This window comes from Melospiza georgiana, chromosome 3, assembly GCF_028018845.1.
Source record: "Melospiza georgiana isolate bMelGeo1 chromosome 3, bMelGeo1.pri, whole genome shotgun sequence".
Lineage (NCBI taxonomy): Eukaryota > Metazoa > Chordata > Aves > Passeriformes > Passerellidae > Melospiza > Melospiza georgiana.
In genome coordinates, this window is record NC_080432.1 from 92378071 (window position 1) to 92404225 (window position 26155).

The 26155-nt window shown below is 40.1% G+C and overlaps 1 protein-coding gene across 3 annotated transcripts in view; it reads right to left on the bottom strand.

Annotated features, from left to right (window-relative positions):
* ASAP2 (ArfGAP with SH3 domain, ankyrin repeat and PH domain 2) overlaps positions 1-24719 on the bottom strand; it is an 84344-nt gene extending 59625 nt beyond the window's left edge. For all 3 annotated transcript variants that reach the window (XM_058020169.1, XM_058020168.1, XM_058020167.1), the window contains exons 1-3: positions 24568-24719; positions 5731-5803; positions 1568-1713 (exon numbers count right to left, since the gene is read on the bottom strand). In XM_058020169.1, the coding sequence (XP_057876152.1) occupies positions 1568-1713; positions 5731-5803; positions 24568-24693 (345 nt within the window). In that variant the 5' untranslated portion in view covers positions 24694-24719. The remainder of the gene's footprint in view (positions 1-1567; positions 1714-5730; positions 5804-24567) is intronic.
* Between the last annotated feature and the right edge of the window lie 1436 nt (positions 24720-26155).

The following is a 26155-nucleotide window of genomic DNA, read 5'->3' on the forward strand; positions in this document are numbered from 1 at the left end:
CTTATAGGTAAATAACAAAAGGTAACAAAAACATCCATTCTAACATCCCCTAGATACATATTTTGGTTATTTTTACTTTCCAAAGCATGGAAGAAAATTTATTCTTGTCAGAAACATTTTGCAAAGATAGTAGTTTCTGGTCTTAAGAGAACAAATAGCTAAGATTTTTGGTAAAAAACCAACACCTTCTAGGCTTCAGAAGTATTCTTGAAATGTAATACATTGAAAGATTTTTCTGGGGAGGGGGTGTAGCTTTTAGCAGATTGCTTTTTAAAACCACTTCAATATCACATTTCCCAGATCCATTTGCCTAATGAATTCATCATACTGCAATTAATATATGATAGAGAGGGGATTTTAGTCAACAGAAGGTATCAATTAGAAGGTCCATTCAATTTTCCTTTCCATAGGAGCTGCCTGCCTCTGTATGAGAGACTTGGGATAACTGACTCCCACTGAATCAGGATGCCTCTTCTGATACATAATCTCAGATAGTATTTGTACATCCAAAGACATTCAAATCAATATAACCAATATGCAATACATTTCATGGCAGATAAATACATTTGTGGCTGTATTCATCAATACCATGGTTGGATAAAAAGACAGGACAGCATCAGGAGTGAATGGCACTGCCCTAAATCCTATCAGCTGGAAACATTCCCTAAAGAAGTGATTATGACCAGCTGGCTGCAAACTACAGACATTTGGTCTAGACTCACAAAAGCATTTGATGTGCCTTCATGCCATTGATTTCAGCAGACACAGACTTTTAAATGCTCCTGGGAATCTGGGTCATTTCCCCTTCCTAGCCCCTGGTATAAGAGTTCTGTGAATTCAAGCAAATTTGGTACTTAAGATATGGGATAGCTCTACCTCCTGGGATGTAATCAGAATCTGCCCTTTTTGCACCCTGTGATTAATGTGAAATTGAGGCTGAAAATTCTCCATTTATAATGAAAAATCCTGTTCTTCCATTTGGCTCCATCCCATTTGGCTCACCAAAGAGGCTTTTAAGACTTACTGGCTTCAGCTGTAGGATTGGTCCCCAATGGATGCTACTGTTGTTTTAGCATTTTGCTTGATTTTGTTTCCCTGACTCATTTCCCTGAGAAGTAAAAATGCTCTCTTCCAGGGCCACTAAAATCTCCCTTTACAAATACAAATGGAAAGTGGGAAAAAGTAAAGTAAAACAGCGTGATCACACAGTAAATCAAATTGGGTTTTGCTGGTTTCACATTTTAAAGCAAATTGAGGTGTGTGTTTTATAATGCATGTTATAGCTACTTTATTGTGGGAAGCTTTTAGGCGTGAGAAGTGTTGGAAGAGGGGGGTTTCTGGTGTTTTTATGTTGTGGTGGTTGCTTTTCTGGTTTCTTTGGTTTGGGTTGAGTTTTGACTTCTGCAAGGGGAAAACCTAGGACATGAGATATTTTCATAAGCTGAAAATTTTGTAAGAACAGTGGTTGCTAAAACACAAATTGTCTTCAATACCAAGAGCTGTTATAATACCAAAATACAGATTTTGGCTTTAAAATCCCAACATGTTTTTCTTAAGTAATTCTTACCAAATTTTTGAAGAGTGCAGTTAATTCCTTTGTAAACACAGAAAATTTTAAAAACGCTGTTCCCAAATCTGGGTCATCCCTGCAAACACAGTTGCCACCAAACTTCTCCAGTGCTTGTGTATACTGTTCTTCATTTTCCACATGAGCTTCAAAAAGAGCAAAACATGAAGATGTCATCAGCAGATAAAAGGTTATCGAAATCAAAATTTATGGGGTTTTTTTAAAAAAAAGCTTTCCAGAGTTATTGCTAAAAATGTTTACTTGATACAAAACCCAGCCATTATTCACACTTTAACACTGATATGCCAGAAGTATGACATACTCACTAATTCCAGTTTGCAAGTACCTATCCACATGTACAAATGACAATGTGCCAAGACAAGACAAACATCTGACACCCTAGAATGACCCCATATTTCTGCACTATAGCACAGACCTCATAACAACTCCCAACTCCTATAATGAACTTTCAGATTTTAGTCTTTTATTAACACTTTCTTGTTTTCTACTTCCTTATTCATTATTTATTCTATTATTTATTCTATTTATTCTTATTTATTCTACTTTCTTGTTTTCTACTTTCTTATTTTATTTCTTATTTTATTTTTCTTATTTCTACTTTCTTATTTTAACTGTGTGCTATTATGCTTTACTGTGTGCTGAAAAAGAAGCAGAGGAGCTAAAGTGTGCTGGCAGAGTCTTGGATCTCTACAACAGAAGGCAATAGATCAAATATCCTTGGGTCATATATCCTAGGAAAAAGGACTATAAAGCCTGTTACAGACGAGGACAAAACCATATCTATGTTAGTTCTCCAATTCAGGGCAGCAGAGGGGATTTGAAACAAATCCTAGCAATCTGCATTTACCACAGCCAGTTCAGTTCTGAAAGCAGTTCTGGGTCATGACAACCAGATTCCTTTCTGAGACAACAAAACCAGAAGCTCTGCCCTAGAAATCATCCAGTGGTCCTGGGCTATACCAGGACAATTCATGCAGCACACATCTAACATCAATGTTCAGAAAGCTTTGAGCTGCACAGGTTGGGGGGGTTATTCAGCCCAGGGCATGAGAGGAAATCTAGGCATAAAATAATTTCAAATATAAAGGAAATCTGAGAGTCTTAACTACTCTGCCCAAGTGATTTACTCCTAGGTCACCAGGTTATTTGCCTATATAGAGAGGCATAAAAAGTCCCTTTGTCAAAAGTCAACTTGACCCATGGAATAAAACAGAAACAAGTTTTTCTGAACTCAAATTTAGTGACCATGTCATGCTTGAGCATGTGGACAAAGCACACCAAGTTGCCACCTGAGAAAGCTAACATTGCCTATTTCTTATTCTAGCTGAAGACATTTTCTAAAGCTTCAAAGCAAGTCAGGGAAAAAAAAACTCCCCACCCTAGAAAACAATTATGCATTAATAAGGACAAAGACTGTCGTGGTCATTACATGAGACTAGCATAAACCCTGAAGATTATTTAGAGAGGATTAATCTGTTTAAACAAGCAATGATTCAGTTTCATTTCAAGCCCATTTTTACGCATAAACATGTTTAATATCCAAAGTATTTTTGATACAATATCCTTTCCCAAATTTCAGTGAATTGGTTGTATAACCTCTTCAATTATCATGCTCCAGACTAAAAACAAACCTCTGTTCATGCATCCTATCTGGAATGCCATTCAAGATATTTGTTTCTCAAGCAGCTACAAATTTTCTCTAATTTCCAGTATATGAAACTAAAACCCTGTGCAGTAGTGGTATAACACTATGTAATTAAATACTGACATCATGTACATGCAGAATGGGAATTACACAAACAGCATTCATTCTACAAGTTTTTAACTTGAGCACTTGAATCTGCAGCCTGTTACAGACAGTTTGCAGATAGCTATTAAATTTTAAAACTGAGGGCTGGCACTGAAAGTTACTTATTTTCCTCAGCATCAACAGCAAGGACTGAGCACTTAGCAAAATTTTTGCTGCAGGATAAAGTAAGGATGTTCAACTAATTCTATTGTGTGACATATATACACCTGAACAAGCTTTCAGAGAAATGGCACAGACAGCAAAAATGAGGATGTGGCAGGTCACAGCTCCTTTAGATCTCACATCTATCCAGTAAAGTGAATTATTTCCACACTGCTTTCTGCATTTTTGCTGCTTCCTGCACCCAGCTTAGCTTACAGGTGAGAGAAGAGCTCAGGCCACAATTCCTACAGCAAAAAGAGAAAGGTGCCCCTGAATGAAAGCAAGGTGAAAAGGCTGCTACCATTAAGTGTTATGGTTAGATGTGCAACCAGTAGCTGAGCCATGCTGAATTTTTACCTAGGAAGCAAGCATGGCACCCATTCCACATGGCATCCCCAGGAGGCTTCTATTCCCCAGCATCCTGGGGACTGCTCTTCTGGATTCTGAGACATTGCCCAGAATGCTGATGGTAGTTTATTGCAGCAGTACTATTAACTGAGCTAGTACCCCCAAAGTGCTTCTGAAGAACACAAAAATCTACTTTTCTGATGGAACCCTCCAAAACATTCTACCTGCCCTATGGTGTTTTCCTGACAAATTTTAAAAGTTTCTCTACAAACAAAAGGTGTGAAATCAAAAAAAGAAATTTGATCCAGTTTTGAGGGTTTAGAGGCTTTCTTTAAGTAAGAACCCAAGCTATGTACAAATTGAGAGTCACCATGTAATCCTTAATAACAGTTTCTAAACTCACATTAAAAAAGAAAGACAAAACATTATTTTCTTATAACATTATTAACTATTTAGGGAACCTATAGTAAAAATCCAGTCACTTTTCTGAGTGTAGGACCATGGGGTTTGTTTTGTTAAAAGAAACCCCAAGGGCTGACAAGTGGCTTGGTTAGTGATGTTTCTGCCGGTGGAAGACAAAAGCTCCAAACCTTTCTTGCCAAGACTGGGTGGGAAACACAAATTTAAAACATGGGCAAGGTACTGATTTTATGCAAAGACTAGTGATTTGCTACAATGTTCTAACAGGTACTCTGATTGTGAGGCATAGCCTAGCACTCAAGAATAAAATGTTAAAAAAACTCAACAGCCAAAAAAACCCAGCCAAGCAAGAGAAAGAAGAGAAGAAAGGATGCCAAATCAATGAAACAGCTCCTGATAAATCTTAAACTGAACCCTCCACAATCCAAAGATAACAACAGCTTTATTACATTCGACAAGGAACTTCCTTTCAATTACTGGAGATGAATTACACCACAACAGCAGTTCTTGTTCTAACCTTGTCTGAACACCAACATGCCCACAAGTTCTGTCAGGTATTGGTGGCTTTCCAATGTTGACAGGCCTATCTATTTTACTTTTAATATAGGTTTTGTTAGCTCTAATTGCTATGAACAGCACACTGAGAACAAAAGCCAAACAAATGCCGTTTCTTATCCACAAAAACAAATGCTGTTTCTTATTCACAAAATGCTGCTGATCCATAGAAACAAAAGCTTCAGTTATTTTTTCAAAGAAGATAAACATACACAATTCTAAGAGAATGGCATACATTTAAAAATGCATGCAGCAATAGCTCTTTATATTTTATACAGCATTGTATGAAAAATATCTGATTTTTTACATGATGACAATAAAAAGTTGCAGCTCATCAGCTCCCTCTTGTCACAAAGTTCTCAACATACATAAGTGGAAGCCACCAGGGAGACTGAGGTTTCACAAAGAAGAGCCAATGTAGCTTCTTATTACTGCCAAAGAGTAATTCCATCCCCCTTACCCTCCTCTCTTGATGATACACACACATGGCCCTACCACTTCAGGTGCTCATCTAATCCCAATTAAGTTGATCTCACTGCATATGCAGCTTTATACCAGCTTAAAAACTCATCTGGGGATCTGCTGAGCAGCAGGTGTGACAGAAGGAGCAGGGAGCCCACACCCAGTGGAAGGAGGAGAGCACAACTTTACCACTTGTACCAGCAGGGCAGCAGGAGAGGTTTAGCTACCCCACACACCTCATCCTTACTGAGGTCATGATCAAACAGCTAGGTCATGATTGCCATTTCAAATGCACATATTTCTCTTCCCAGAGTTACCCATGCAACTCTTTCTGATTCAGTACGGCATCTGACTGTTTAAATCTTCAAATTTCACCAATATAAACTAATAGGAATTATGTACTTACCCAGACCAGATAAGTTTATGGCTTTGACAGATTTCTTCATTTTATAGAGAACAGTTCGGTCAACATCCAGAGCCTAAAACAAGAGAAAAACGTAAGGGTGGATTGTCCTTTGGCAAATTCCTGCCCTGGAAACCTGCTGTACTTACAACCATTGCATAGTTACCTTCATTTCCATAATTAATAAATTACTTGCTATTTGCTTCCACCCCCATCCATACAACCTATTCTGTCCCCTTGCCTGAAAAAACACCTCCTCCATCTTTGGCTGGGGACCAGCATCATCTAAACTCTGCAGGAAAAATTTACACAGTATCATCTTTCCATGCTAAATTATTAAAGAAGCTTAAAACAGTTTTCACCCATTGTATATTCTGATGTTGCTGAAGAAATGAGCTATATCACTTCCTTAGGCAGAATATTGAAAATGGAATTTAATTTCAGTTTTCCTGGATAATTCAGTTAATTGCTTTCTCAACTATATGAACTTTCTAACTGCTATGCTGAGCAAAATAAATTGCATATCTCTCAAATATCTTTCACACAGTTTAACACTAGGCTAAGCTTTCTCCAACACTATATAAAATTCAAGTTTAAATCTTGCCCAGAATGCTCAAACACTTATAATCAATTTGTTTCAAAGAAAGAAGTAAAAGCAGGTAATCATTTTGCTTACTGAAGTGAAATATGAGCAGACTCAAAAATGTAGAATTGTTCCAGAAGGGAGAAGCAGAACTACGGTTACACAAATTAATTTTTTAAAAAAGTTGTGAAACTTGAAGAAAATGTATGTTCCAGAGATGGGGTATCTCTAGACCCCACTGAAAAACAATACTGAACACTACAAATTGTATTATTCCAAGAGCTGTTTGGCATGATACATGACAGAGCAAAGAAAACCCACCAAATTAATTCCAGTTTTCATTCAAAACATTTCAATGAATTGCAGCAGCTGCACATCTGACCTACCATTGTTTTATGCAGAAAAGTCAGCCCCTAGGAGTCGTTCCAATTGTTTTAACACAGTGAATGCACAAAGAAATATTAAGCCCCCTGATTCTGGGAGTATTCTTAAACTGAATCTATTTAGACCACAAATAGATGAACGAAATCTTCACAGCATTCCATGGAAAACAAGCAATTCCAACCATGCCTTAACATTAATGTTCACAGCATCGTGGTACTGCTATATCCATTGGAGGCTGTACCTCCAGCATCTTTAGAGTTCACATCTGAAACATGTCAGCAGGAGAAGTGCACAGGCCTTTTCACCTGGAATTCCGAAGTACAGAGGAAGGGGAAAATAAAATAATTTAAGCAAGCCCATTAAAGCCATGCCAGATCTGTTCAGCAATTTGAATTCCTCTTCAGCAATTTGAATTCCATCTAGTACAACAAGTCTGTATCTAGTGTGATCTCCAAGGTTAGATTAGTCATCTGTTTGGATGGGAGTACATGAAGTGAATTCCCTCATTGTATATTTGGTGATTTCTAAAAATAACCTCAGAAAAGCACCCTCCAATCAGCTGAATACAGAGAAATTATTGCACTGATGACTGCATCAAAGAGCAGTCATCCTCTTGGAGTACAAGTGAAAGGAATGTCTCCAACTTAAAGCAATATGAGCAACAGTCCAAAGAGAAGGCTGACAGCCAAAGACTTAAAACTTACATATTCAATTTTCAGCTAAGTCTTAGATTTGTGTGTAAAATCTGAGAAAATTTAAATCTCTGCACCTTAGTTGGGGGGAGATAATTCTTAAGGAAGAGAAATGTCAGAAGGATACATGCATGGGATGAACTGTATTACCATGGTCAGGGATCCAGACAGATCTATGGATTCATACAATCCTCTGGCCCAAGACTGCCTCAGTGAGAAAGCACAAACTCCCAGCAAGGAAAAAACCCTCAAATCCACTTCCTTAACTAAAGTCATCATTTTAGTTTGAAACATCTCTCAACCAACTTCCACTTTCACCACAATCAGGCAGCAGAGGAACAAATCCACAAGGCACAGCACGGACAAAGTCCAACAGAAATGGCAGCCAATGCCCCTAATACACCAGTGACAACTCAAGCATCAACCCACTTCAGACAGCTGGTCCAGATAAAAATTAAAAACAAAGGATAAGGGGGGAAATACCCCACTGACAGTACCAAGGACAACAAGCAAAACCCAAAACCTTAATGTGTTGAAACTGTACTGGTCAAGCTTTCTTGGGTCCTCTCTTCATCCCCTGCCTGCCTTTTCAGCTGTGTCAGTGCAAAGCTGGACCTGAACTTTAACAAACCACTAGTAGAAATTGGGGGGCAGAAAATCAGTCTGAAAAACTTTCCAAACAGGAAACAAAGGAAAACAAATATCTAGCCTTTTGAAGAGGGACCTGGATACATTTATGAAATACAATTACCATGTTTCCAACTGTAGCAATATAACTAAAGTTGTTGCTCCTTTTCTTGGTGCAATCTTCTGAGAGTGTGTGACATTTAAGAGCACCTATGTGTGCCTACAACGAATGGACAAAATACTGAAAAGCTTTGCATCTTTAATACTGTATTTCACTCTTGCTTACAGACCAAAAAATAGACAGGAAGACTTTGCCTTTATTTAATTGAATAGCATTGGTGTTTATTCACATCTAGTGTTTCAAAGCAGTAATTTCAGGATAAAACTGGAAAATGTCAGCTCCTTGTCTTTAGCGTTGTTCTTCATATTTCCTTGTCCTTTTCTTTGTCCACATCTTAGCACTGAGAAATCAGTTCAGTAGCTTCACTACAGTTCACATTTCTAAACTTCTGCTTGTTTCATAAATATACACATACTATACCACTGCACACACATGCACCAAAATGCACCCTAATTCAACTTCTTGGTGCAGTCCCAGTAGTTTCATGAGCAGGACATTTTAAAATGGCTTTGGATGTTGCATATACTATCATTTCTTTTTATTCACTTAAAAATGCCCAGTAAACTCCTGAACAAGAAGAAAAGTGACCATGTATTTCACATGGTGGGATCAGTTTGTCCTCTCAGGCAATGCTTCTAGTTTTGCCTCAAAAACCTCTTTTGTAAGACTGGTAAGACTGCTTATTTTAGCATTTGTTTCAGTACAACTGAGACTATGAAGCCTATAAATAGTTTTCATAGTCCTGCTCAGCTTCTACTGATGAGCACTCAGACTGCTCTATTGTTAAAAACAGTAAATATAGCTTTGACTTAAGGGGGGTGGAAATTCTCTACAGTACATAAGAGAAGGAGTCACACTACTGTGGAAGTGGTGCTATGCACGTGAACTGAAACAGAAACTCGAAGTGACCTTCTTGTGTGTCCTTGTCTGTGCAATCTTTTTTCCAAATACAGTGTTTATGTCTTTTGTTCATTTAGTTTCATGTGATTTCTGATGGCAATCTGATGAAACCATTTTTAAGTTAAATTACTTTTCAGTCAGAAGTATACTAGGGAGAGGAGCAAGCACATCACAATCAAATGTAGATTTTCAAAGGAACACAGCACAGAGGACTCAAGCTACCAGTGATAAGTAGCAAAGCTTTTTTCCACATGTAGGAACAAGGTCCAGTTTCACTTGCCAAAGGCCAATTTCCATTTTCACTGCTTCAAAAGTTTTTCCTTTGAACAGTAAAATGTGTCAACTAATTAGAACCAACTCCATCTTACCATGAAGAAATCAGTCTGAGATTACTGCAACATCCTGAAATGTTATTCTACATCCTACTCTGTATGCTTCATTCTAATTAATAATAACAGTAGTAGTAGTTCTGCTTAAGTCTGTTTCACATTGCCTAGAAAGATTTAAGCTCACCAGGATTTGCAATTTTCAAACATTTAATTGTGCTGCTTGCCCCCCAAAAACCCTTAGAAAATAAAAAGATTGGTATCAATCCCCAAATCTATATTGTCTAAATAGATCTGTGCAATATAGATGGCTTGCATAAAAGATGAGTGTTTTATTTGCCTTTTCAGTGGAGAGAGGAGAAACAACTGTTCTATTATTAGCATATTTAACTGAGGGAAGAAAAAAAGCAGGAAGACAGAAACTCAGAAACTGAACATCCCAGAGATGATTTTGGCACCTTTTACAGAGCCAAAGGGTACGGGGAAAACCAGGGCAGGAGCAGCATAAGTGGAGAGTCCCCACGCTCTAGTGCTTCATTAAACATCTTTTGTGCCAAACTTACAGCAGAAGTCTGGGTCTTGATCTTATGCAAGTGTCCTCACACCAGTGTCTTTTTCTTTGTGACCCAGAAAATAATTAATTATTTGTGAAGGAATAGAAAAACAGCCATACTGGATCAGATCAGCACTGCATTTAACCTGATATCCTCTAGCAGGAGAAGCCAACAGCAGATGTTCGGGGCAGCAAGCAAGGAAAAGCACGTACACATCCTTCCCCAGGATAATCTCCCAGTTTCCAGTCATGAGTTTAAAAACAAAAGACTGATATACTCTCAGCCATAAACCCTACATAGCCCAACAGGCTATCCTCAAGAGAAACAAGAAGCCAAATTTTCTCATTCCAGGCAAGGGAAAGGAAAAAACTAAACCATGGGAAATAGGGGCAGAGGAAGGAGTCAGCCATCACCTTTACTTTATTTTGCATTTAAAACAGTTCAGAATCTCTAACACATTCCTTCCTACTTACCCACAGCAGTTTCCTTTTGGAAAGTGTAAAAGTAACTATTTCACATTTTCAGCTATTTGGATGGGGTTTTGCTGAAAGTATTCATAGAGCTGGATTACCATTTCATAAAATATAGAGTCCATTGGAACAACAACAACAAATGCTTGGAACAACAAATGCTAAAGCAGTAACAAAATTTTGGGAAATAAATCTTGTGTCATTAGAAAAATTATCCTAGAGTCAGGAATCTACATGTTCTCTATACTGAGCATCTAACTGACACATATACAAAAAAAATATCAACACACTGATTTTTAATTTATTATACACAGTTATCTTAACACTAGTTCTTTCAAACAAAATCAGATCTCACTCTTAATTTTAGAAATTTACTTTAAAACATTAGTCTACTCAACAGTCATAAATCCTGCACTTCATCCATTCCAGTATTTCAGAATAAGTAATAATGCCAGAGGCTGCTGCAGAGGCTGAACACATATAGCAACATCCTTCCCAAAAACAAAAGAGCACAGGAAGAAACTTGGTCAGCTGAGGAAAAGAGAGGCAATCAGGTAGTTATTGTAGAGACAGCAGAACAAGACAGGGTTCTTGTGCCTCACTGGACTGCTCTTGTTTAAGAATTAACAACAGCAAATTTTTTATACTTGTATCCAGGAACCACAATAGTTTGGCTTTTCTCCTGTATCTTTACAGGCAATCTGATATTCGCTGTAATTAATCCTTGCTGACTCAAAAGATCAGAGATATCCACAGACATTCTGTCTCAGCTTGTTGTTTTTTCTACTAGAAATTAACTGTCAACACCACTGGCTTCAATCCACTTCTCTGTTACAGAGGGTGGTAAAAAACTTCCTAAATCATGTTATCCCTCTCCAGAAGCCTCTTTCCATTCTCCTACTCTTATGTCTTTCCTCCTTCAATGTATTACTTTCTTTTCTAAACCCTCTCCAGTTTCCTTCCACTGATCACCTTGCACATTCACAGAGGGTGGAAAAAAACCCTCACAGGCATAATCTGGGGCAAGGCATTGTAGCTTCTGAATGGATCCTAGAACAACAGTAATTTAAAAACACTTGAATTTGGGGCAATTACTTTACTTGGAGCAGTAGCTATGTGAAAAACTGCAGCAGCTATGACAGTTAATTTGTATAAATGAGCTCTTTGCTGTGAGACCTGTCAGCTAAAGAGACCGAAGGTTCAGAGACAAACCTGCAAAAAAAAGGACAGAGTTTATGGCAGAATAATCTCTGAAAGGCCCCTTTCCACAAAAGCATTATTTCTCCAGCATCTGGGTTCATGGTTCTTGAGGGCCCAAGGCCAAGGCAATCTGTTTAAACAAGCACTGGTGTATTTGGCAGAAGAATGTAGTAAACTCTTGAGCTAAGGATATGCACGGTGGAAAAAAGTAACACTGATGTGCTTTGGGAAATGAATACGTGAAAGTGCAAGGTAATTCTGCTGCAAAGGTAAACAAGGAGAGAATTTGGCACTGCTCTATGTTGTGTATAAAACCAGACCTGAACATGATGACTTTGTACAATGCATTTATTAATACAAAGAAGGGATGCCTAAAAACCAGAATTCTCTAACAGACTACTTCTGTCAGAAGAGAAATCCTAAATCAGAAGTTCAGAGATACAAAATGTTACATCAATAACACAAGTCACTAAATGAGATTGTTTCACACTAACAGGTGTTGTATCTGTGTATTGATTTCCACAGGCTTCCCTCACTACAAAAAGTTAGAAATGCAACAGATACTCAACTAGGAAACAGACATCATGTATTTTTGTGAAATAAAATCTCATGCTTAGAGAAAGAATGGCAGCTGCTTTTGCCAACTATTTCTCCAGAACACATCCACCTCCTGCATTAACCAATTTTTACACTGAGAAATATACTTTCCTTCTCCAACACTGCAGCTATCTGCTTTCAAAGCCAAGATGACTGGACTTTAAATACAGATCTCCTAAGCAATGTAATAGATGATGCACTTAATCTTTACAGTTGCTCATTTATAAACAGAGGGGATGTAAAATAAACTCCCTTATTTAATATTTAATTGTTGTTTATTTTTTCAGTTGCAGTAGCCAATTCTTGATATCCATCTCCATTTATTTAATATTACATGCTACAACATCCCAAGATATATCACCATGTAAAATAAAGTAACTTAAGCAACGGGATTAAAGTTCCAATGATGATTGTCTTAAATGGACCACTAAGACTTACCAACCCTTTACCCATGCCAAAATTCTCTGGTCCTCACCCTGCAAGATTCTTTTTTCTAGCTTTATATTTCTGCATTTCTGTCTGCTGTCAGCAGTTCATGGTTGGAGTCCAGCTGTTGGAAGAGGCTGATCCTCACACTGTATCATTCAACAGCATCATGATGAGCTGGCTGATGGGATTTCCCTTTTGCAGATCTTTTAATTCAGGAACTCTTTTCCCTGGTATTAAATCTTTTTAGACATCATCAGAGGCAACAAGAATTAATCTTTGCAGAACGTAATGCCATTTTATTCTGCATGTGATAAGCTTTCTGAAAAGAGAATTTTTAGTTATTTATGGGAGCAATTAACAAATCAAAACACTTTCCAGATACTCAAAAGTTCCCATATTAGTGGTCTAATTTGGTATTTGTAGTCTTCCAAACCTCTACTTGAACCAGGCAGACACTCCTGTTACAATCCCCATAAAACAATGAAAAAGGAAACAGTTACATTTCCCCCTCTGTATGATGTACTTTATGCTAAAAATGAGAACCTTTGCAATGTGTACACAGATCAGCTGGATGCCATAAACTGATCTATTCCTCCACATCCAACACTCTTTTGACTTTTTCTTCTTCAGGTGTCCAATAATTCTAGGGACAAGCAACTAGCCTAGAAAAGAGAAGAGTCTACAGCAACACAGCAAAATTGAACTTCAGTCTTACCAAGCCCCTGAGAGCTTCTTAACAGACATAAATAATAAACTGATGTCACAAACATCTCTGGCAGACACATACAAGGTGTCCACTCTGAAAGGGAACAGAAGGCACACAAACTCTATCTAGCTTATGATACACCTGGAACTCTGAGGCTGCCATATTCCCACAGCAAAGAATGGCAGAGGTATCTAGAGGGGACTTCAGGAGAGTAAGACAAATCACCTCAAATGAACTAACTATTCCTAGGGACATACAGAAACAGCTGTCAAAATAAGGTTCATCAGAGGTAAGCCAGCGCATTGGACATCATCTGTCTATTATCAGGGTAGAAATTTATTAACAGCATCTACCTATAATACTAATGCTATATTTTCATTATACATAAAACCCAGTGTCAAATGATATCATTTATTTTCTCTTGAAACATTATAAAATTATTTCTGTTCTATAGTGGCTTTCAGACTTCAGCCTGTGATTTGCTGAAATCAATTTCCAACTTCTCTGTAATTCACTATACCTTTGAAAATCTCTGCATTGTCTCAGTATCAATACACTTAAATGAAAGAATGCATCTGAACTGCCATTCATTTCAGGTGCTCAACACAGAGATCACAGGACACTATTACAATCCTGAAAGCAATGATCTTAAATTCTACTGGAATTTCAGCAGCTTTAAGTATAACTAAAATTAACAGTTCAGACATTCATGTCACTAGAGACAGCTGCCTCAAAGTGCAAGTGAATCTTAAGTGATGCAATTATTAGTGCACCAAACAGTAGAGATACAATACTCATTTACATAACATTAATGCAAAAATAAAAGCTTTATCCCTAGAGTGGACTTTGCCAAAATAATGAGAGAGTTCATGTCATGGAAGGTATCTCTAGAATGGAACAGACGGTGCTTCCCTGTATCATCAGTTTAGATTAGGAAGGTAAATTCATACACAACTGTTACCTAAAACAAAACACTACCTAAGACAAAGAATTTCTGCATTTCAATTTGAAGCAATTTAGATCAGAGAAGCATGTCCGGGCCTATCAGAACCTCTGTTGTTCTGAAATGAAATAGAAAAGAGCTACTGAATCAACTGATAGAAGCAAAAGAGACAAATGCCTGAATCTATATGTAACCAAGCACGGTGTGTCCTTGCACAGTGCCACATCCATATGGCCTGGGGCACAGGGAAGGCAGTGCCCCATGACTCCATCCCTAAAACAGACTGGGCTGGAAATACTAATGTGAAAAGCTTATCATCTATAGCCAGACCATTTAAGCAACAGAAGAGAGTGAACTAAGCAGAAGAATGAATGAAACCAAACAAAAAGCAGCTTAGGAAAGATTTACTACTTTGTTACTTCTTCAATGCTATTCTCATCAGCACAATCAGCATCTAGTCTACATGGAGCTCAGAGTGTGGGAGGACTCTGCTGGCATTTTTTCTATTGTTGTGTAACATACACCTACAATGCTGGAAAATAAACAAATAATTAAAAACATGTGCTTTGCAAAACTCCATACTGCATGTTTTGCATGTGACTACAGAGCAGGGGCTCTGTGTTTGCAAATGCAAGGGAAATTTCTACTCCTATTGCAATAGCCAAACAGTAATCCTGGTTGATTGAAGGGGCTTAAAACGATTACTTCATGCATTTGTTTCTGAGCTGACTTCCCTAGAATACAGCCTAAAATTCCTTGAAATTGCATATTCTAGGAAAGAAATCTTTCATTAACAATGAAGAGAAATCATAAAACATGAGAAAATAATCTGTAAGAACATCCACATCCCTTCACTACCATTTTCCCATTCCTATGTGCTTTTTAAATGTAGTACAAAGCTTTCAGGACTGTGGAAGTAGTTTGTTCAGCTCTAATCACTTCAGCTGTTTTGATGTATCTACACACATACTTAGCATAATGCCTAGACAGAATTATAGATTTCAGGCTAGAACTACATTGATAATCTGATCTTTAATCAGGGCTAGCTGAGGGGTCCACAAACAGCAGATGGTTCTGAACACCACACTGCTCCAAGACAACAAGGAGCAGAGTTTCAGCCTTCTCTCTCAGTTCTCTATTTCTTCTTGGTTTAGCAAGTCAGACGCTAGAATTTATACTATTGCTTCTTTCATGTTAACTTTTACAGCCACCTCTTAAAGAATATACTCCAAAGAAATACACTTCACTGCACAGTATGTCACTTACATAGTAAATATTTTTGTGAAGCAGAGTTCACATACAAAAAGAAGCACATTTTTCAAATTCTGTCCAACACCTACTCAGTTGAAAACAAAGCCTACTACTTGAGATGAAAAGTACTGAATCACACCACCCAAGCTAATTTCCTGCAAAGCCTCATTGCTCATAAGAAAAAGCCTATTCAGTTACAATGCTGTATCTCAGTTCCTCTATCAATAAATCCTCCCCTGTAAGGTAAATTATTTCTTTCCAAATAAAATTGAGATATGTATAGTATCTCATAAAGTCTGTATAATTCTTCATTACATCCCATTTTCTCAGGAACTTACAGAACTCTTCTTCCATTCCTAAACTACACAGCAGGATATACTTAAGACACCACCATTATTCCCTGTCCTCCACCACTACCCCTTCCCTATATTCCTGCCTGCTTCCTTGCTACACTGACCCTTTTCACATTAGCCCTGCCCCCACCTCCTAGGGCCTGTGTTTTCATCCTACTTCCTGTGTGAACACTGCCACACTCCCTCTTCCTCTGCAGTTCCCGTCAATTCCAATTTCTCTGAATTTCCTCAGACTTCTTATGCACTTCCTTATCCCCTCCTTAACGTTTCTCCCCAAGTGGCAATTCCTGACCCTTTAATTCCTCATATGCCATCACAGTACTTCTGCTTCTGAATAACTCTCTCAATCTCTCAATTAGTTTTTAATTCAAATTTCCTTTTCTTTTTCTTCATATTTGACTGATGTCCATTTTACCTCTCAAACATTTCAGGTGCCCATTACTTTGTGAGTCTTCCCTTTCTTGCGTTACCATTTTTTGTTGCTTCCCAGCCAAATTTCCTTGACCACTTAATCCCCAGATTGATGTAAACTTCAGAAAAGAAATCTAGATTTAGTCAAAACAAAAGAAACTTGTGGTCACCTTAATCACAGAAAATCTCATCTCTAATACTAAAACTCTTTGAGCTGATGTCTCTGTCCCCATTAGGAGCAGCCACACAAACAGTAAGCATTTTGCATGCAGAACAGTTTAAGCTTTGTGCTAACAAACGTGAGACTGTGAGGAAAAGGCTACCACAAAAAGAGAAGTCCTGCCCTTAATTTGCAATAAAGTTAATAGCACAAACTTCAAACTTCTGCTTGTCCCATAACTAGAACTACATTTTCCAGCTGGGTTAAAGAAAAAAAAAATTGTCTCAGTTAAAATGGACCAAAGGAGAGATTTTAATGCTATATGAAACCTGGGTATAACCCCTTTGTACAGCTTTACAAGTAAGATCCTCAGTAATTCTGATTTCCCATTAGCAGCTTCCAGCACCGCTGAAAGAGTAAATTAGGAGACACACAATTTCTCCTATTGGGAACCACTTGCACATTTGACTATGCTACAAATGTGAAAGCACAGTCCTATTGAACAGCAGTGGTAATTGCTGTAAATGCATGTTTAGAATGTTTTTCAAGCATTTCTGGAAGCAGGATGGGAACCAGCACTTGTGTGCCACTTGTCCAGGAACACTTACAATCTTTGAGTAAGAACACCTCTCCTCAATTTAACAGTCATGGTCTGCATTTCTGCATTCATTGCGATTATTTTTAATTGTAAATATTTCTCCTCTTCTTTCCATCCCTGCCTTTTTAACCCTCTGTGCTACCTCAGATATCAAGCTAGTCTTCAGAGGATTTGTCAGAAATATTTGCTAGTTACCACCTTAGTTCTTTCATGATCCTGGGAAATAAGTCAACCAGCTCCAACAAACTGAGTGCATTAAGCTCACAATTGTGTTTATTGCCTTGCTTACTTGCACCTCCATTCCTGCCATCCATTCCACTTTCTCCCAGACTTTGAGCTCAAAAATTGCAGCACAGCACTTGTTTAGATTTGGCAATACCTACATTATCTTTAATACTACTACATTCTAACTGCATATTATGTCTTCTTTTTCTCCTTGCAATTCTATGTGCTTAAAACTATTTTTGTTTTCTTTACTGCCTCCTGTCACTCCTAAAGAAACTTGACTTTTGCAAATTTGTCTTTTATCTTTACACATATTCTTTAAAACAAAACCTTCCTCTGAATGTCTGGCTTTTTCTTCACATGTCTGACAGGCTCAGATAATTTGTGACATTCTTCCTGGGGTGTTCTAAGTCTGTAGATCTTCCCAAAATTTTCCCCTTTCCAGGAATATTTAATGAACATTTTTTGGGCTTTAGTACATGCGCTCTTCAGTTCTATCAACCTCACCAGCTCTCAGCTGAATGATTTTTTCCCTATATATATATCTATATATGTGTGTGTGTGTGTGTGTGCTTTGCTTTCAATTTCTTTGTTTTGCTTTTAGTACATAATGAATTCAGCCCCTACTATTCAATAAACACTTCACTTGTTTCCACAACTTGATTCCTTCCTTTAAACCAGCAACTCTCACATTAGCCCATCCAGCATCTGTTTCCTTACATAAAAGTCAACATCTTGGCTTGCCATGACAGGTGCCTGACTATAAGATGACTTCTTCCCTCTCTAGCAACTTCACAAAGAAAATAAGATTAATTTGGAGACAGCAAGGGCTGAGAACAAGTGAAGGGCAACAACAGATAGAACAAGAGGACACAGTCTCAAGCTGCGTCAAGCAAGATGTAAGTTAGAATTAAGAAGGAAATATTTCACAGAAAGAGTGGTCAGATACTGGAATCATTTACCCAGTGAGGTGGTGGAGTCATCATCCCTTGAAGAATTCAAAAAAAGACTGGATGTGGCACTTGCTGCCATGATCTAGTTGAACAGTTAGAACATGGGCTGGACTTGACGATCTTATAGGTCTCTTTCAGTCTTGAACTTCTGTGATTCTGTGAAGGCTCTTGCCACCAGCCCACCCATGAGAGTCATTTCACCTTAGCATGAAGCCCACCTGAGGTGCAGCCATTGCACCAGTACCTTGGACAGGGCTGGGCCAAGGCAGGGACCTCCACAGAGATGGGACAAAGCACCAATAACTGCTGTAGCAAAGGAGGTTCAAGGCATTAAGAAAGATAAGGAGACTGTAAACACTTTGAAAGCATAGGGAAGCTTGATACCCAAGACAAGAGAGGAAGAGCCAGCCTAAACAAGGACAGACCCAACTTTCATGGAGCTTTAAGTGGAAACGTTGTTTCTGGAAACTGGAGCAAACAGATCATCTGGGCAGTCTAGAGTGAGGCTCAGAAGGGGCAGTGCTGGAGCTTACACAGAGAATGGCTGTATGTAATGTATGCACGTACTCTCACACACATGGAAAGTGAAAATTATAAAACAATCACAGATTTAAGAGCTGAACTAAGTGTTTAATAACCACTATTCCAACACATAGGAATAAAAAGAAAGCACTTCACAGTGGTTCAGCTACTAACACACTACACTAGTGAGGTACACCAAGTTTTCTTGCATTTCTCCATCTGTATTCATCAGCCAGATCCACTTGACCTGGACTGTAAGAACTCTGGAGCAGGGATTAGGCTTTTGTCCTGTGACCTTCCAATGCCTTTCAGAATAAAAGCTTCACCTTTATTCACCTTTACCTAAAACTGCTGCATATTATGGTAAACAGAGAACAACATAAAGAGGAAGGGAAGGTGGCTTAAACCTAAGCAGAAGTAGCCACTTTCTACATTACCATCTTCTAGCATCAGCATTAAGTACACTAGATTCAAATGAGATGGCTCTGAAAAATACACCAACATTATGGAAAACTCAAAACACAAACCCCCCAATTAGTAAAATACTTCAGAAAGATACATATCTTTCTTTATAAATCTATATTTTTTCATTCATGTTCATAGGAGGAATGGGAGCATTTGGTAATGTGAAGCAGATTCATCACCAAATGCACTAAGGTAAGGCGCACAAATCTTTTTTGTGGTTTGATGTTGTTTCAACTGACTGCATGTTGATGTTAAAAGTTTAAAGTTGAAACTGACTACCTGAAAATATGCACAAAGCTCCAGCTGAAGCTGTATAGTTTAGCTCCTGTATTTCTGCCATTTTTGTTCTCTATATTCCTCTCAAAAAGAAAACAATTCCCACACTCCTTTTGAAATCATCATGCCTTTTGTGTTATAATGACTTTTCCAGAAACCTCTGGATGCTGATGACAGAGAATCACGATTCCAGAAAGGAACACAAAAAACATTTTAAACAACATGTATTTGTGGAAGTGTATTTAGTAATGAGGTAAGAAAAGTGTGTAAATGTGTTCTACTAAAGAGCATGCTGTTCTACTAAAAAGTAAATATGTTCTACTAAAGGGCATAAAGATATATTTTATTAAAAAGAAATATACAAGAAACCATAGCAAATTTCTCAAAATGAACTACAGTATATGACATTTCCTACTGCTTTTCAAACTATACAGAATCACTCTCTTCATGTAACTTTGAAATGCAAGGCACAATCATCAACTACAGGAAAACAGAATCCAGGCCTATAAATGTAGCAAGCAAAAAGCAAATATACAGATGCATCCATGTATCCAGATTCACACTCTCCCACCCTACCAAGCTTTATTACATCTCCCCCTTGTTAGCTTTGCAGAACCAAAATGCACAAGAGCATGCTACAGAACTGTACCATACAAGAGGGAATCAAATTCAATAAACATTGATCCCTTACACCACTCCAAGCCAGCTGAAAACTGTGGATAGCCTTAGGTGGCAAGAAGATGTTGCCATTTCTGATAGAAAATTGCATTATAAATGACAGTGAGGAAAAAAAGCTTTTGATACAGAAATGACATGCCACATTTGTGGGAGTGGTAATTGAAAAAAAAATCTTTGGAAGTGTAAAATAACAGAATTATTGAGGTATAATCATCATGGAATGGGACCTACAAAACAAAGGCAAGTAGAGACCTGAAATTACAAGTTATGCCTTTAACATTAATTCCTCAGCTTTTACAAAAATTCCTTGAGAGTGGTTTTTAAATAGACTGCAAACAATTAAAATCTATTTCTATCCAGAGAACTAAAACCACCTTTGGTACCACTACACTGTTTCTTTAGGTTGTACACTTTTCCTATTTCCCCCACGTTTGTCCTCCCTACATTTTAGGACACATTTACTCCAGGGGCAAGTGCCACTGCCATGTGGATTGTTCCAGTGACCTATTAAACTCCTCTCAGCATTTCCACTCTCCTCCCTTCATAGGGAAATCTGGGCATGCAGTGAAGTTACAGTAGGTGAGTAAATTTTGTACTAATTTGTGCTAAATACCTCAATCCTGACGTAGATGGAAATGTCCTCAGCACAGGGACTGTCTGCTCTCTCTGTTTACATATTAGTCTGCAAAACTGCTCCCTACCCTAATTACTTGGTCCAGCACTGGATCCCAATTAACAGTCAGAACAGAAATATGGGCTTCACTTCCACTCTTTACTGTAAAACGTAACTCATGCTTAAAAAAAAAAAAAAAAAAAAAAAAGAGTGTCACAATTAGATACTAGTCATTCAATTACTCTTTAAACTAATGTCTAAAAATCTTTAAAATGATCACAGTTACTAGAACCACTTTGCAGGTTTCATTACAATTTAGTTTAAGAATAGTCAGCATAAATTTTTAGATCCTGTGACCTTTAGTAGAAACAGACAATTAAAAAGACTGCAGTCCTCAGACCAGTTTACTGATTTCAAGCAACCCCTCCCCCAGTCATGTGACCATGTCCTGCACTCTATCAATTAAAACTTATTTAATCTTAGTCACTATCACACTGGTAAAGATTAAACAGTAACCTGTAAGGGCCTGTGACATACTGCTCACTAATAATTCTGTTTCAGAAGACGCTAAATATTCCCAACGTTTTGCTAAGCAACATCCTAATCTGAGAACAATGAAGAAATTATATGATTCCTTTTCCTTTGAAATCACTTTGTGCTCCACAAGCACGCCTTCCCTAATCCCTTTTCCACTACTGAGAGCAAATCAACAGATTCAGCACAGATCAGATGCTCTTTCTGCAAGTGTTTGAGGAGGCACCAGCTCCCAAACTGCAATGCAGGTGTTTCTGGTGATCTCAAAAGCCATGATCCACGGTCTGTAATCAGGGTATGTAATCATAGAAAACAGTAAAACTGAAAGTATTTTCAACTAAGAATCAACCATATTGTGAAACTGACAGAGGTCATTTAATCCAAGTTCAGATTTAAGGCAATACCGCTGCCCACAAAGATACACAGATAAATTATACACTCTTAATTGTCCAACATCTTATTGAATTCCTCACTTAACAAGGCTCTTCCACACCACCATGGAAAACTTCATTAACTAAACTTTTAAGACACTATTAGATACCTACTAATTAACAAAGACAGAATGACAAAACTAGTGGCCAGCAATGTACAAAAGACACCCTAATGGGATGTGAAAACTCATCTGTGTTTGTGGGCAGCTGAGCTCAGGCTAACAAGTCACAGCAGCCTCCCCTCCTGTGCCTCTGCCCTGCCTCCCCTGCTCCCAGGGGAGCACCAGAGCTGGCTCCATGCAGGCAGGTGAATACTCCATTCCAGAACCATATTTTCTGGGAGTAGCAGTAAAGAGACATCCTCTAAGTATCAGTATTAACCACTTAATTTGTTAATTTAATAAGTGTATACAATATCCTAGGAAGCAAAAACGTGTCTTCAGTTAATAAACCAGCTCTTACAGTCTCTTGTTCAAAGCAGGGCATACACAAAGTCAGCAGTCAGCCAGTTTCACCTTACCTATTAACTGCTTTAAAGCACCACATTCCCTCAATCATGCACAGCCAGACCTCCTAGTCCCAGAACTGCCCTGCCTGCTGCAAGAGAGCAGTGTGCCCTGCAAAGCAATGCTTCACACCACCAGTGCCACTGGAAATGCACAGGTTCTTTGTATTCCCTGAACGTTTTTAGCTGCATTCTTTAATAAGCTTTAGTTCATAACAAGCTGATGAACTACTCATTGCCCAGCCTCCCAGGGAAAAGGTGCTGAGCCTGACTTCTCTATTACACAACTTACAGGCAGCTTTTTATCCAAGAATCACATTTAACCTGAAAAACCAGGCACGGCATGGTAAAGGATCTGAGGATTTCCAAACCAAAGTCTAAGCCTGAAAAAATATTTCACCATTTTGAAACTATGAAAATATATTTGCTGTTCTTGACAAATCACAGAGAAAAAGAGTCAGTAGTTGTTTCCACACATGCTTTCAGACAGCAGCACAAACAGGCAGGAACTGCTGATGTTTTGCCAGAAGTGTTAGATAGATCAATACTATTAACAACTACTGCCAGTCTCTGCAATCTCTCACCTCCTGCCTTGCAAACTTTACTAGGCTCAGTGTTTATCATCATTATTCCAAAAGATAATTTTATTAACCTAGCAGACAGCATCAAATACCAGAAATATGCAGATACAAAGAAAGATTGAATGTTCTGATTGAATTCCATTAAAAATCAAACACCAATCCACTAAATTTGACTTAGAGAAAAAAACTATTTTTTTTAGAACTGCAATAAAAATCTCTAAATCTCACAAAACTGCTTTTGACACAAATTCTTATACCAACTTTGATCCTGTATTAGTCAATTATTAAGCACTTCTACCTTGCAATTAAAATTATTCATTACTATAAATATTCAGAAAGAGGTTGTCTTTGTTACAGAATTGTTGATCTTAAGACTATCGGGTTAGTAAAGCATAATTAAATACAGGCATTTAAGTGCAAGCTTGCAGGGCAGAAAATTACCTCAGGAGCAAGATTATTTTGAATTCAGCTCCTTGCTTTAGTGGTTTTGGGAACTGGCAAAACAGGAAAATCCTGAAAAGGGTGTTTAAACACCTAACCTGGGTTTTGTTCACTTAAGACAAGTTAATAATCCATTGCTAGTGGCAGTTCTTTTGAAAGAAGGGACATCAACAACTGACAAGATTCTTTTTGCTGAAGAGGCTCTTTTTAAAATACATGCTTACTGCAAAACAAATCAACTAAACACACACTGTAAGAACTGATGTAACAGGTAGATGGAGCAAATTAATCTGCAGCACAAGTAATTCCTCCTTCCTACAAGTTACTTCAGAAAAGCTGCTAAAGGAGTCAAGATACCCAGACGCTTCTCATTTCGTTGTGCGTGTATGACTGGGATGTGGAATGTGCTCTCACTGTGTTCAGACCTGTCCCAGATTTCCCTCTGATTTGAAACAGGAGGGAAAAGAGCCTCCCTTTCCCTAGTGCTGGCAGACATCCCCCGCGGGAGGGAGGCTGGGCTCTCACCATCAGGTCCAACAGCACGTTCCGAGTATCTTTAAAGACAGAAAAACACCCGGCTCTGGGCGAGACAAAAGCGGCTCACGGCAGGCACGAGCAGCCCGGCCGTCCCGGAGGAGGCAGGGAAGAGGGAGCTCGGGATCCCGACACCCAAGAGCGGGCACGGCCCTGAGGGAGCGGATCCCCAGGGAAAGCTGCCTTAAACCGTATGGCCGGGGGAAGCGCGTTTAAATTTCTGTGTGCGGGAAACGGAAAGCGGATTAAATCCCACCTGTGCCCGGAGGCAGGCAGACACACACTCAGGGAAAGGACAAACAGGGAAAGCCGAAACCCCACACGGCAGCTGGAGAGACCAAGGCGGTTCAGGTGGCGATGTGAAGGAAGGGGCTGACGGAGGAGACTGCAGAGTTCAAGTTCCCCCACCCCCATTTACGAGGAAAGCGGCCGGAACCGCCCAGATCGGGGCTCCTCGAGCGTCAGGAGGAGCGAGAAGGGACGGCTCGGGCTCCCCCAGCTGAGGGCGGCGGACCACCCTGCCCCGCCGTGCGCTGAGGGGCGGGCGGAGCGTGAGCCCCGCGGGCCGGGGGAGCGGCGCCCCGGCCCTTCCCCCCTCCTTTTCTTTCTCCTCTCTACTCGGGCGAGCCCCGTTTCCATTTCCTCGAAGCGGCAGCCGAGGGCGCTGCTCGGGGCCGGGCGGGAGAGGGAGCGGCAGGAGCCAGCGCCGGTAGCGCCTTGTTCTCTGCAGCCAGGCCAGAGAGGGCTGCGCGCCCCGCGCCCCCCGCCCGGGCTCACCTCCTCGATGGCCGCCACCGTGTTCCTGCACTGGGCCATCCGGGTGGTGAAGTTGGAGGCGGTGGGTGACTTGTAATCCTCATTGGTCTCGGACACGAATTCCGACACGGAGATCTGGTCCGGCATGGCGGGGCGGGGATGAGCTAGGGGAGGGAGGGGGAAAGCAGGCGGCTCCAGGGGCAGGGAGGGGAGGGCGTAGAGGGGGGCTCCCCCTCACATCGCTCGGCAACCGGCGGCGGCGGCAGCGCCCTCCTCACAGCCCCGCTGTCTGGAGCGGTGTTGTTCCTCCGCCGCCACACAAGGAAATTCCCCGCACCCACACTCCTCCTCCTGCTCCTCCCGCGCGGTCACGCAGCACCGGGGGCCGGGCACACGCCCAGCCGCGGGAGCTGTCTCCACACCCCGCCCTCCCGTTCGCTTTTTCCCTCTCGCTTTCCTCCTCCTCCCTCGCTCCCTCACACGCTCGCGGGGCGGGGGCGCGGCCGCGGACGCCCGGCAGCCCCCGGAGCGGACCGGCAGCTCTCGGAGCGGACCTGCCGCCGCGCACTCGCCACCGGCGCCCGCCCTGAGAAGATGGCGGCCCCCTCCCTCTTTCCCTCCCTCAGTCCGTCCTCCCCCAGCCCCGAGGGGAGAGGAGGTGGCAGGCGCCGGCTGGGTAATCCCAGCGACAGGCAGGACGAATCCAGCCGTGTGGTTCGGATAGTGTTTAACAACAAAAACCCAAGGGCAGGGGAAGGTGAGGCGCCGTGCCTGCTGGCAGCAGGGGGAACAGGTTGAAGCCCACAGGACAGGTCTCCGCACTGTCCCCTCCGGGACTGCTCGCAGGTGCAGAGACAGTCTCTTCCCTCACGGCTCGTAATTTGTGTTTCAACAGTTTAATCTGTTTTACGAATTCGTTGTCTAGTTTAGAGGGAGCTAAAGAGAAATGTTGTCGTTCCCAAGAGGTCCGTGCAAAAATAATTTTAGGCTAAGTAACGTTTCAATCTAAATTCTTAAAAAGCTTTTTCTGTACTCAAGGAAAGGTTGCTATCAGAGGAGGTGCTTTGTTCTTCAGTATAAAGCCACAAGGATCACTCAAGGCAAAAAGGGGTGAAACTCAGCCGGAGCTGTGGCATTTGTGACTGATGCAGCAGAAGGGACACTGGCAAGGTGTCACTGAACGAGCATGGTGTTGCTTGCATTGGGAATACAGGGATGTGATCCATGGCAGGGGTTTCTTTTGGCCTCAAAGCCCTTAGGACTTCTCGCTGATTCCTGCAGAAAGCTTCAGAAGTCTGTATTTTGGCCCAGAAACTCTCCTGTGGCTCTTTCACTCCCCTCTGGTGATAGTTATTAGCTTTCTATAAGTGATTCTTTATTACTCTGTTTTAAAACTCTTCGGGGAATTCAGATGAGTAAGCAGGTACTCTTTTGCTGCCATTTGTAAAACGTCCAAATAAATAACTGTAAGCCTGCCCAGATATTACTGCCCTTTGCAATCCTTGCTAGATCCTTTAGCATAAATAATAAATCTTGTCAGCCAGTTTCAACTTATATTTATTTATTTCTTTTACTGGTTGTAGTAAATCAGATTAATGAATTGCAGGGT